This window comes from Telopea speciosissima, chromosome 7 (assembly GCF_018873765.1).
Source record: "Telopea speciosissima isolate NSW1024214 ecotype Mountain lineage chromosome 7, Tspe_v1, whole genome shotgun sequence".
Lineage (NCBI taxonomy): Eukaryota > Viridiplantae > Streptophyta > Magnoliopsida > Proteales > Proteaceae > Telopea > Telopea speciosissima.
In genome coordinates, this window is record NC_057922.1 from 3,778,165 (window position 1) to 3,791,164 (window position 13,000).

General features: G+C 38.2%; 1 protein-coding gene across 1 annotated transcript; it reads left to right on the forward strand.

Moving 5' to 3' along the window:
* The first annotated feature begins 997 nt into the window (after nt 1-997).
* Nucleotides 998-12,671, forward strand: LOC122666808 (protein SCO1 homolog 2, mitochondrial). Its single transcript, XM_043862880.1, has 7 exons — nt 998-1,072; nt 4,611-4,743; nt 4,887-4,965; nt 11,619-11,813; nt 11,916-12,005; nt 12,109-12,241; nt 12,337-12,671. The coding sequence occupies exons 1-7, from the start codon at nt 1,011-1,013 to the stop codon at nt 12,443-12,445; spliced, it is 801 nt and encodes a 266-aa protein (XP_043718815.1). The 5' UTR covers nt 998-1,010; the 3' UTR covers nt 12,446-12,671.
* The last annotated feature ends 329 nt before the right edge of the window (nt 12,672-13,000 follow it).

The following is a 13,000-nucleotide window of genomic DNA, read 5'->3' on the forward strand; positions in this document are numbered from 1 at the left end:
ATTGGTTTGGATATTCAAACCCCAAATGACAAGAAGCCCAGAATCACACCCCTTAATCAATTCGATTCCAATTAATGGTTTGGTTTCAATTTGACTCAAAGTATGCAAGGTAGAAACCAAAATTGAACCATTTATTAAACGATTCTAATATGTCTAATTGAAAGCAATTAATAAAAAGTTCAGTTAAATGGTTTAGATTCAAAATGGTTTGGTTCGATTTCAATAAACAATTTTGTTTTGCAATTCACACCGTTACCTTGGGGGCATGTAGCCTTCTCATAATGACTATAAATATTCCAAGCAACAACTCTCCTTCCACACATTTTTTTCTCTCTTTGAAAAGCTGGTTTTTAGAAGTATCTTTAGAAGCTTACATATTCATTCAGTAGAAGAATCTACACGTCGTGTGTATATATTTACATCCTAAACACCAAGTCAATAGGGGCAGCGAAAACATGATATATAATGAGGATAGAGAAGAAGCCCACCTATTTAATGAGGACAGAGATAGCGAGATGGAAACACACAGTGACAACATGTAATTTCTTTTCTCTATTTATATTTGTCAAATATGCAGCTGCGTTTACTACGAATCTTACACATTACGGGCTTATGAGCGAAATAACAACAGTCATGGGGAAGCCCCTTGAGCCTATGTCCTTTTCCATCTCTACGCATTAACGGGCCTAAATGGGGAAGCCCATTGGGCCTAAGTCTTTTTGCCTCCCTTTCTTATGGAAAGGACCATTGGGCCTGAATTAGCCTCATGCTTATGTGGTTCCTTGTCTGGTCATTCTGCCTACCGCGGTTTTGACGATCTTCAAAACCCGCAAGCCTAAGATGACACCTCTTTACCGCTCGTAGTCCACGGTGAGCAACTTGGGGCAAAAGTTTGGGAACTCTACAGAACCCAAATACGTCTTTCGATGTTTTTCCTTCCAAAAATCGATCTGAATGCGCGTCAAAGGGGTAATTGGCTTTAGAGAATCTGTTCGTTCGCGCTTAAAACCATGTCCCGCTTGTTAGTTTTCTTCAGAAGCCGTTCAAAGGACGTTCCAAATCTTCTTCGTGGGTGAGTTTAAGCTCGTTTTCCACTTATTTGAATTCGAACCCCCTCCCCCCCATCCTTTCTTTTCTCGTCCTTGCTGAGGAAAAGATAACTTATGGGATTCAAATGGGCTCTTCCCCTTTGTGTGGGTTGGTAGAAGGATGCCAAAATTTTCATCAGACCACAATAATCTCAGTTGTATATTTGATTTAACTGTGAACAGTGAACCCCTTTGAATGGAATGTAGAAATGGGTAATGTAATTGTGGGGTGGTATCCTTAGAAGATCACCTGTGCTACACTTGACTTGGTTCAATAATTTATATGTGAAAACTATTCCATCCCTGACTGTCAGTGAGGTCTTGATGTAGGGTTCTATCAGGCCATAAACTCCGGCGGAGATGGTAGACTTCCGTAATACTGGCGACCATGTTTAACTAACTTGTCGGAGTAGCATTGTTCAACATGAGATGTGAACAAGAACGTGGCGTGAACTCTAGTGGATGAAACATATCAAAACTTCAGGCAGACTATGTGGAAACCCTTTTGAGAGCTGCTAATCTGACTAAGGGCGTTGGAAAAAAAAAAAACCCTTTGCACAGGCGGTTTCATTGGTTCCAGGTTTAGTTAGGGACTTGTAACCTCTCCGGGTATTGCTTGGATGCCATCAAATTCAATCTCTTAGAGTATTTGGGGGATTAACGTCAGTGGTACACCTTTCTATTCCTCTTCCCATTGTCATTTTTAGTGAGGAACGTGACTAAGGAGGTTTGGTGAATTGCAAGTTCTGAGAGTGGGGGAGTATTTTTTTGGTGTTAGGGGCACAGTAAACGTATATTCTCACTTTAGTTTTGAACTGGTGTTATTCCAAATGTCTTGTGGATATTACATGACGTTGCTTTTGCCCTTTCCCTACGGATCTCCTTCAAGTTCATTTTGATGTGTGCCCCTGGGAAAGGGAGGGACATTTAGAGATAATTCAAGTTGGTTGATTCAGGCCCCACCAGGAAAGGAAATTTCAGTTCTCTTGTTTGGTTATTATTTGAATCCTTTTGATTTCTTAGTTGCGAGACAAAGGAATATTGGGACAGATGATTGGCGGGTTACCAGATATTAGGGGGTCTATGTATCTTTCAGACCTCGTTAATGTGAACACCTGTCCAATGGAGCTGATGTTTAGGAAGGCCAACTTCTTAACAGATTTTCTTTGGCCAAGTTGGGGTGATCTGGATTTTCTTTGTCCATACTTGAGTTGCTCCCTTGCTCAATTTGGCATCAGTGTAACTTTATTGGCTTTCAGGATTAGAGTAAGCATTTGTTTCAGGTGGTTAACAGTGCTAGGCATTGGACTAGCCAATGGATACATACTTCCCATTGTCATTTGTTTTTTTTTATAGTTCTTTGGCCTTGTGCTTTGATGTTCCTCACTCTTCTCGTTGATTAATTTTTTTCTACTTAATTTGTTTTTAAAAAAATTCTAGTGAGCAGAGTGTTTTAGGGTATATTTATTTTATTTTTATGTCTTCTCCATTTTGTAAGGTTCATAAGGTCATTTTTTGTCTCTCTTATTTTCCTTTATTATGATATAGTACACTAGTTTTTTTTTTTTTTAACCCTCATTCTTATAAACTGAGTTTGTGTTCTGAAAAGGGATTTTTTTTTGTGGAGTTACTATAGTTTTGTCCTTAATCATTTCTGTATCCCATAATGAAGAAACTAAATTTGATGAAAGCATCTTGAATCTCATATTTATGTAACAAAAAGAGACTAAAAACATAAGTTTAGAACATTCAAAAAATATTATTGATAAAATTATTTTGTACAAAAGTAGAATGAAAAATTAAGATGAGAAATGTGGGAGTGAGACTCATCAAGGAACAGAGATGTCCTGTAATGGATCTAGATTCTATTGAGGTCGATAGAAAATGTATCAAATAGTTAAAAAAAAAAAAGGGTTTTTAGGGCATTGGGCTTAAATTTGGTCTAGTTAACTTTTGTCAGGCAAGAGCAAGGCACAAGGAAACTTGCACAGTTACACCCTCAGGCCTCAAACTCATCTGATCTTGTTTCCCCACCCCATCCATTCCTTTTTTTTTTCTTTTCTTCTTATTTGATCAATGATAAGTACACTATCCTGATGGGCAAATACTTAAAAAGGAATATTAATAATCACTTGCTGGTTTCTCCTAAAATCAGTGAAGATGTCCTTAGATTATGTATCAGCATGACTAATTGCTTCATAGTCATAACTGATAACAAAAGGAGTATATCAAATTTGAATTTACTGATTTGCAGGTATATCAAATTTGAATTTACTGATATGCGTCTATGAAACTTTTAGAACTTTAGTTGCTCTTGTTCAGTATCGATATAACCTGTGGGAACCTCCTTAATGCATTAAATTTGCCGTCTCCATCTGTAATAGTATGTATTACTTGAGTAAGATGAGAGTATTTACAGGATTCCTAATATCAAGGAGAATTGTGAATCATTGGGATGTGAATTATTTGGTGGATTGAATGTCTTGGCTATGTGTAATTAATGAAACCATCCTTGAAAATTGTAAATCTTGGATACGTATTCTCGTGGGGTTCCAAATTAGAATTGAAAGGATGGTGCATTGTTATACCCACAAAAGGTCTTTCTCACTTTCCATCCAATTTTACTTGGGGGCTCTGGTCTCATCTATGATATCCTTTTTCCTTTTCTTGGAAGTTCTCAGGAAGTGGTTGATAGATTGTAAGCTGATTTAAAGACTTAGACTGCTGATTATACTGAAGGTTTATGTCGTGATGAAGGAGGATGAGAGAGTACAACAATTTTTCTTTGTACTTGAAATCTGCCAGATAGTTTTGATTGCACTTATCTTGTTGGTGCCTTGGTGGTATCCGTATGTAGCCTTTTTCATTCAAACTGTGGGATCATCTATCTTGTAACCTTGATCAAGTATTTATCCATGTTCACTATGGCACCTCTTCGTTAAGGGGCCCAACGATTGTTATTCAGTGGGGTTGCAATGAACAGCTATCACTGATTCCGTGTCAGTACTTATTGCCCAAATAGGAGGAATAAATAGTCTTGTTTTGTACCATAGTTGAAATCCAACAAACGAAAATTAAGTTAGATGATTCCAACTATAGAAGCTTTAAGGAGGAAAAGGGGCAGTTGGGGGGGGGGGGGGGGAGGAAGGGCGGGAATGGATGAGATTTTCCGCTTCCTGTGGTCTCTGTCTGTTTGTACATCCGTGTGTTGCACACTGCATAAGTATTTATTTATTTTTCTTTGGACGCATTCTTTTTTTTTTTTTCAGATTTTTGTTTTCTCCTCTAGTCCTCTGAAATGTGTCTAAAATTGTTACACAAAGCTTGTTACAAGCTGGGGAAGCAATGGCTTCTTTCTTTCACTAGTCACTTCTAACTTATCTGTATCATTTTTTGGATGTTCTCACTTTTCAGGTCTTGTTATTGCATCACTTTACCGTATGCTATCTATTGAAAAAATCACTTCTCACTTTGGTAACTATTTGGTGTGCACTCCCATTCTAAATGGATCTTCTATTGTAGGTTAGGTTCCTATAGAAGATTTCAGTGTCGTAGCTATACCAGATCACCACAATACAACAACAAAAGGCTGGTCAATAATCATTTATTTCCCGAGAAACCTTTGGGCTCTTACTCATGGCGTACTTATATTGTTGTAGGCTTTCTTGACTCGTTACTTTCTTTTATTTGCTTTAGTTTCTTATTTTTTTATTAGAAAAAAGTGATAAATTTTCCGTATCATGTTTTTTGTGCTGAGACTAATGTGTGTTTCTGTATGAATTATTGGACTCTTTACAGCCCACAGCTCTAGTTGTAGTGATTGCTGGAGCAGGCATTTTTGTTCATTATAATGATGAAAGGAGAGCAGTACTAAAAGGTACTTTCTATGTGCTACAAGTGTTAATCCAATTGTATGTGGCGGCTGGAAGGTTTGAAAGTAATTAATGGATTTATTGATTTTGCATGCCTTGTTGGATGTGACATTGTTGTTCACTATGATACTCTTGAATTTAAAACCTTTAACTTCAGTCAGGCCATGTCTTTCTTATTTTCAACTTATGTGTCAGTAATGAGAAAGTGATTTATCTGCATTCTAGATTGATAAGAGAAGTTAACAAAAATAACTGAAAGGCTATGGAAACAATTTTGTAACTTCATTAACTTTTCGTAGTTCCGAGCACTTCATTAGACATGAACAGATACCAGCTTAAGCCAATAGTTAGTTTATATTTTTCTTTGTTTTTGAGGTGTTCCTTATTACCATTATTTTCTTGATATGAATGCAAACTTTTCTCCTGTTTTAGGTCATTGCTGCAGAAAAAGTTAATTTCAGTGTGGTAATCAAAATGCACTAAGGGAAATAATTTAACACTTCACCATCTAAGTTATTCAGTATAGTTAGTTTCATTGTTTATGGTCTTGAGGTGTCTCCATATTATCACTGTTTTGTGGGGATGAATGGAAATTTTCACCTTTTCCCACTGATTGTTACTGCAAAAATTATTGTATTCGCAACATGCATGAGCAATGCACTCAAGGAAATAAGTGAATGCTTTAGTCTCTAGGGCATTCAGTGGTTCAAGTGAAAAATTATCCTGTGTGAACATTACAGAATGAAATAACTAATTATTTTTGTTGTTCATTGGTTTAAAACTCAACTCAACTCAACTCAACTCAAATCAGCCTGATCCCAACTAAATGGGGTCGGCTACATGGATCCTTTTTTTCCTATCAGCTCTATTCACAGCATATTTGTTACAATTCTTAAGCTATGCATGTCTTTCCTTACCATTTCTCCTAGAGTCATTTTAGGCCTACCCTTGGCTCTTTTAGCTCCTTCAATCTGAATCAAATCACCCCTCCATACTGGAGCATTCAAAAGCCTCTGTTGCACAGGTCCATGCCACCTCAAACGACTTTCTCGCAACTTATCATGTGAATTCATTTTTAGCTATGAAATTAGGATATCACTTTTCCTGTACTGATAATTCATTTTAGCTAATTCATACCTTTCTTATTTCTAGTTGCCTATTGCATCCTTATGTTAACTTTTTATTCATTGATTTGGGGGGGGGGGGGGGGGGAGAGTAAACCCTTTATGAATATAGTGAATCTTCAATTAAAGTCCAGGGGAATTATTATGTATTTCCTGTATTTCCAGTTAGTGATTCACTATAATAATAATAATAAAAAAAAAAGAGCATCCCAGTGCACAAGGCTCCCACTACTGCAGGGTCTGGGAGGGGCAAATGTACGCAGCCTTACCCTCTGCTTTGCAGGAGAGGCTGTTTCCAAGTTTTGAACGTGCAACCAACAGGTTGCAATAGCCAACTGTTATCGCCCACTAGTTAGTGATTTACCATAATGACATTTATATTAGAGCACAGGTCACATTGTGCTTTAATACTGCCATCAGACTTCCCAGCATCCATTGTTTAAATTTCAAGCATCACACTTCCACAGGTCCGCATACTGCTATTGGTTGTTCTAGTTTCTCAATGGTACATTGTCAATAGAAATTGCATGAATCTCAGGGTTTTGTTTTGATTTGGTCTTTTCTATATATTTTTTTTGGGGGGGGGGGGGTAATTCATGATCTATGAAAAGTTTACAGTCTGTTGTATTCAATATTTTACGCACTCTGACAAATTTAGAAGAAACTTTGGAAATATGGGACTTTATTATTGACTTGACTATGGCCACATTTAATTGCCTAAAACTAAGTTTTAAAATCTTCATGCAAGCCTAAAAGTTGTGTCATCTTGTCAAGATCTTAAAAAGTAAAAGATACTGCATCCTTGAGATCTTGTAAAGGATAGTAGTGACTCGGGAGACAGGTTTTCTGTATTATCCTATTTTGCTCCTTTGCAGATACATTTGGAGCCACTACCTTTAAGGCTTCATCTGGTTGCAAGCGAAATGAAGGGTAGGAAAAAAAAGTAAAACAAAAATAAGTTGGAAACTTATTTACCAGAAATTATTGTGTAACTACCCTTCAAACATTCCAAATTTGGTTGTTAAGTTTACCTATATTTTGTAACCAATTTCTTGGATTTGAAAAGGTAAGTAAGGATTCCATTTGGAAAGTTCAAGTAATGTAGTCCTAGAATAGGAGATAATCCTACTAGGAGCCAGATAAAAGCAAGGTCTGGACAAGCCTGCTGTTTGGGGCTGATTAGGGGGCTGTTTTAGGGCAAAATTAGGGTTTAGGATGGGAATTTGGAAATGGGGTTTATAGGGTATTAATGGGCAGGTCTAGGGGGTCAATATGGTATAAAAAGGTTAGGGTTTGGATGAGTTTTGAAATTCTGCAATTCTGGACAGAATTGAGTTGCAGGTTTTGGGCTTTAATGGAGTTAGGGTTTATGGGATTCAAACCAAAAATAAAGGGGACCAATTGGGGGAAAGGATTAGAGGGTTAGAAGAAGAAATTGGGTGTCAAACTTACTGGAGATTCCACTGGCAGCAGCTTGAACAAATGTGAAAGATAGAACCACCTTCGAATTGAAGAAGATCCTCCCAGCCGTCACGGCGTAAGGAGTCAACCGGATTCCACCAGTCCCTTTCCACCTTGATAGAACCACAAGGATGCACACTCAACAGAGCAACACTCAACAGAGTAGGGCAGCAGCTATGGCAGCAAACAAAAAGCTTTTCATTAATCAAATTCGTGTTCAAGGCTTTGCCCCCTTACAACCTTATATAAAAAATTCAAAAATAGACTTCTACTCTAAAAAGGAAAGGCCTAACCCAATCCCTAACCTATTAGATAACTTAAACTGACTAGGAAACTAAAATAGACTCAAAATAGAGTCCTAATGACTTAAAAACAACTTAAACTACTTAAAATAAAGAAGATTCCCTACTAGCCAATAGGATATAAGAATCTCTTAGCCAATAGGATCACTTCACTTAAATTAGACTAATTGAACCAATTGGATGTAACCAATTTAAACCGGTTCAATTAAAAACATAAAAATAGACTAAATATTGGGCTAATCCCGTATGCAACCTATGTACCCTTCTTTTAGGCCCAGAAAAGTGGACTATTACATAGAAAACCCATGGGGTCAAAGGCCCAACATACATATTACCCAACCCTAGACTTATTTCTAAAGAAATAAGCCCATTTCGGTGACGAATCTGCATCAACTCTCCCCAACTTGAAGAAATTCGTCCTCAAATTTTGCAGTGATGAGGGGGAAACAACATATGCGTAGCAACTTCAACCATTCCCAAACAAAATTCTGGTGATGCAGGAACATAAGGGATGAAGTCTTCAAGGCGTGGAGCTTTCTCTTCAAAGACCCATGGTGGCATAACAAACTCTATATGTTCAACCTTTGAACCAATATCAACTATGTATGTCGTGTTCATAGAGTCTTCAACGTTGATAACCTTCTCATCTAAAACTTGAGGCACAAGCTGTACCTCTTCAAGAACAACATCTTGAATGCCAACGATTTCCCGTGGAGTGCTGTCAACCACCTCTTCATCTTCTGCTGTTTCAGCTTTGTCTACTTTGTTTTCTTCAACATTGACTGCTTTAGTAGAATCTTCTGTTGGCGCATCAGCCGTTGGTGAAACTTCAAACATAGTCGATGCCACTTGCATTTGAGTTGACATGTTCGGCAGTCCCTGTGGCTGTACAGTCGATGTGGTCACCTTTGGTTGTAATCCTTTTAGAGTAAACAAATGGTATAGACGGTGTTGATTAGGTAGGACACACGAGTTGTTTTCAGGTTCAATCCAACCTTGTCGCTCGTCCAACCAATCACCACCTACTGCAATAAAACTCTTTGAATGTGGTATCGGCTGACACCAAGCACCATCATGGTATGAAGAACACCCAAATTCAACACAGACTTTACCTGTAGGCATGATGCAAATCTCTCCTGATTGGGACAACATATCCACCACGGATTGTGAAATAATGTTGTTACGTCGCCTCTCATCAACAATTAATATGTTTGTGCTCCCATTGGGTAGACGAACTCGGGTCTTAAAAACGAATGGAGGTGGGTCTTTCGAAGCTTGGTTGGAGCTTCCCTCCGCCATAGTTCTGATACCAATTAATGTAGTCCTAGAATAGGAGATAATCCTACTAGGAGCCAGATAAAAGTCAGGTCTGGACAAGCCTGCTGTTTGGGGCTGATTAGGGGCTATTTTAGGGCAAAATTAGGGTTTAGGATGGGAATTTGGAAATGGGGTTTATAGGGTATTAATGGGCAGGTCTAGGGGGTCAATATGGTATAAAAGGGTTAGGGTTTGGATGAGTTTTGAAATTCTGCAATTCTGGACAGAATTGAGTTGCAGGTTTTGGGCTTTAATGGAGTTAGGGTTTATGGGATTCAAACCAAAAATAAAGGGGATCAATTGGGGGAAAGGATTAGAGGGTTAGAAGAAGAAATTGGGTGTCAAACTTACTGGAGATTCCACTGGCAGCAGCTTGAACAAATGTGAAAGATAGAACCACCTTCGAATTGAAGAAGATCCTCCCAGCCGTCACGGCGTAAGGAGTCAACCGGATTCCACCAGTCCCTTTCCACCTTGATAGAACCACAAGGATGCACACTCAACAGAGCAACACTCAACAGAGTAGGGCAGCAGCTATGGCAGCAAACAAAAAGCTTTTCATTAATCAAATTCGTGTTCAAGGCTTTGCCCCCTTACAACCTTATATAAAAAATTCAAAAATAGACTTCTACTCTAAAAAGGAAAGGCCTAACCCAATCCCTAACCTATTAGATAACTTAAACTGACTAGGAAACTAAAATAGACTCAAAATAGAGTCCTAATGACTTAAAAACAACTTAAACTACTTAAAATAAAGAAGATTCCCTACTAGCCAATAGGATATAAGAACTTCTTAGCCAATAGGATCACTTCACTTAAATTCGACCAATTGAACCAATTGGATGTAACCAATTTAAACCGGTTCAATTAAAAACATAAAAATAGACTAAATATTGGGCTAATCCCGTATGCAACCTATGTACCCTTCTTTTAGGCCCAGAAAAATGGACTATTACATAAAAAACCCACGGGGTCAAAGGCCCAACATACATATAACCCAACCCTAGACTTATTTCTAAAGAAATAAGCCCATTTCGGTGACGAATCTGCATCACAAGTACCATATTTGGTACAAGTTTGAGGTAGTTACACAATCATGATTACAAAAGTTTTCATTTTCTTTTTTAAACTAATTTCACTTCCCTTCCCTTTACTATCAACCAGATGGAACCAACAGGGTTCCAGGTGGACTCAAATTTTCAAAGGATATGTTGGTTTTGATGTGGTACTGGTGTCAAGCTCCTTTTGCAAGGGCAGAATAGTTCTTGTGGAGAATTTCATTGTTTGCCATTTTCTGGGGCATATGGGAGGAAAGGACTGTCAGAGTGTCAGGTTGTTTAGGCATACTTATTTTTGACTAGAGGACCTTTACACAGTGCTTCAATTACACTTTCATCAAAAAAACTTGAAGGTGGCTAATTGGGCAGCTGTAGACCCCCGATCTTGCAGACATACTTCCAGCTATAATTACAGAGATTGGTTTCAGGTCATAGATTCATCTCCTTGTCATTCTAGATGAATAGTTATTTAGATACCTCTGCCTGCCAGACTCCTCAAGCTCTATTTTGATGGTTGTTTACGTGGGAATCAGGTTCCCTCTGGAATAGGGGGAGTTAGTAGAGACAAAGAAGATAGGATCTGTAGAATTTTCTCAGGTCCCTTATTGAAAGGAAGGTCTGAGTTGCTGGCTTTGCACACTGGTCTGGACATTGCAATCTCTGTGGGAACTCATGACTTCATAGTTGTAGGGGGTTCTGCTGCCATTGTGGATTGGATGAGAAAGAAATCTGATTGGCCTTTGCATCTTTAACACTTAATTAGACACATCATTCACCTTGCTTCCTGTTCAAATTTCTCATTGTAGTGGAAGCCATGGTCTCTGCAAATGACATAGCTAATGACCTAAGCTAGGCTAGGAGGACTCGTGAGGCCAAGATTTTGTATTGGGGAGAGTACCTCTATGAGAATGTAGTTTTGTCTTGATCTTTTGGGAAAAGGCTGTGCACACCGCTGCGCACCACAAGCTAGCGGGAGCTGTGTCTATCTCTCTCTTCCCCCCTCCTTTGAAATGACTCCCCTGCCCCTCCTGTATGATGCCCTGTCCCGCACTCCCATTGGTGCCGCCCGCTAGTTTACCGCATGCAGGCTGTGTGCCTATCCCTCTCCCCGATTCTTTTATCCTTCTCTTGTTCTGGTCGAGGAGTGCACCGTCTGTCCACTTCTGTGTACATATCCCCCCCCCCCCTTTTTTTTTTTCTTGTAGTATATATAATTGTTATTTATTGAAAGAAAAAAAATAATAGGATTTGTGTATCAAAAGAAGTTCCTACTCTTCAGCGAAAAGTTTTATGATCCTTGAAAGATAGGTGAAATCAATTACCAATACATCCAAGATTTTTTTTCCCATTGTTGTTTTGTTGGTTAATTGCTTTTATATTTTGCTTGATAACCAAGGTTCTGAGCATGACAGAAGTACTATTAAAGGACCCACAATCGGAGGGCCATTTACGTTGGTTGATACAGAAGGCCAGTTGTTTACTGAACGTAACCTAAGAGGAAACTGGGTACTTCTCTACTTCGGTTATACATCTTCTCCAGATATTGGACCAGAGGAAGTCCAAAAAATGGCAATGGCCATTGACATATTAGGTCTGGTTCATCTACCATTTGACAATTCTCTTTTCTTTTTGATGTTTTAACCTTTTGGTGCTGTGTAATTGCTGCTGACATTTGTATTTTACCTGCAATAAGAATCTAAACATAACCTGAAGGTGATGCCTGTTTTCGTAACAATTGATCCTCAACGGGATTCTCCTTCGCAACTCCGGGCTTACCTTAAAGGTCGTTTTGTTCTTCCTTGAATGCTGATTTACAACCCTTTCCTTATCTAATAACATTTGTGGGACTCACTCTCTTTGTCCTTTGTCTTCCTCTCAAACTGCAGAATTTGACCCAAGAATAGTGGGATTAACAGGACCAGTTTCTGGTACAAGACAGATAGCTCAGGAGTACCGAATTTATTTCAAGAAGTCTGAAGAAGATGGGGATGATTATCTCATCGAGTCTTCACACAACATGTAAGCTCAAGCCTAGCTTACACTTTCTTTACCAATGTTAACCAAACACATGAATTGTGGCTTGGATAATTTATAATCTATATTGAAACAAACAGGTACCTGATTGACCCAAACTTGGAAATTGTAAGATGCTTTGGGGTAGAGTATGATGCAGAACAACTGGCTGAAGCGACACTCAAGGAAGTGACAAGAGCCCCCAAATAATAATAGCCTTCTTCATTGATTTACAAGCTATCTGATCTGACATGAACCACATGGTATAAGACTCATCATTTCTTTGAATGCATTTTCTTTTACACATGATAGAGGATCAGTGAGTTTAAGATGCAGTTACATATTGTGATCATATGTGGTGACCATATAGTGATTTTTTACATTTTCTGGGTACAGGGTAGAATTAGTGTCAAATGAAATTCAAAATGAGAAACGAGAATGGAAATAAAATTTTATATATATATATATATATTTCATTTTGACTGTAATTTGCAAGTTTTCCTGCGAAACTTAATTTTATTTCATAAGGGACAGTCTCCTGTTAGACTAGATATTATATAACAAAGTTCTTTGATTGAGGGGCTGATGGTAAATGCACCAGTTATATGTTGAATCCTGAGCTGTAAGATGTTATGCTCGTTGAAATTAAACTTCGTATGTGCGAACAATCAAATATTTAGTTTATATTGGTTATGTGAATTACTTTAAATTAGAGTTTATTAACACCGAATATCTCAGCTTTCGCTTTTTTAATTCTCTGTGGTG

Coding starts and splice junctions, on each gene's coding strand:
- LOC122666808 (XM_043862880.1), top strand. CDS start 1,011: ATGTCCCGCTTGTTAGTTTTCTTCAGAAGCCGTTCAAAGGACGTTCCA. Junction 1,073..4,610: donor GTTCCAAATCTTCTTCGTGG/GTGAGTTTAAGC, acceptor CTTCTATTGTAG/GTTAGGTTCCTATAGAAGAT. Junction 4,744..4,886: donor CATGGCGTACTTATATTGTT/GTAGGCTTTCTT, acceptor GACTCTTTACAG/CCCACAGCTCTAGTTGTAGT.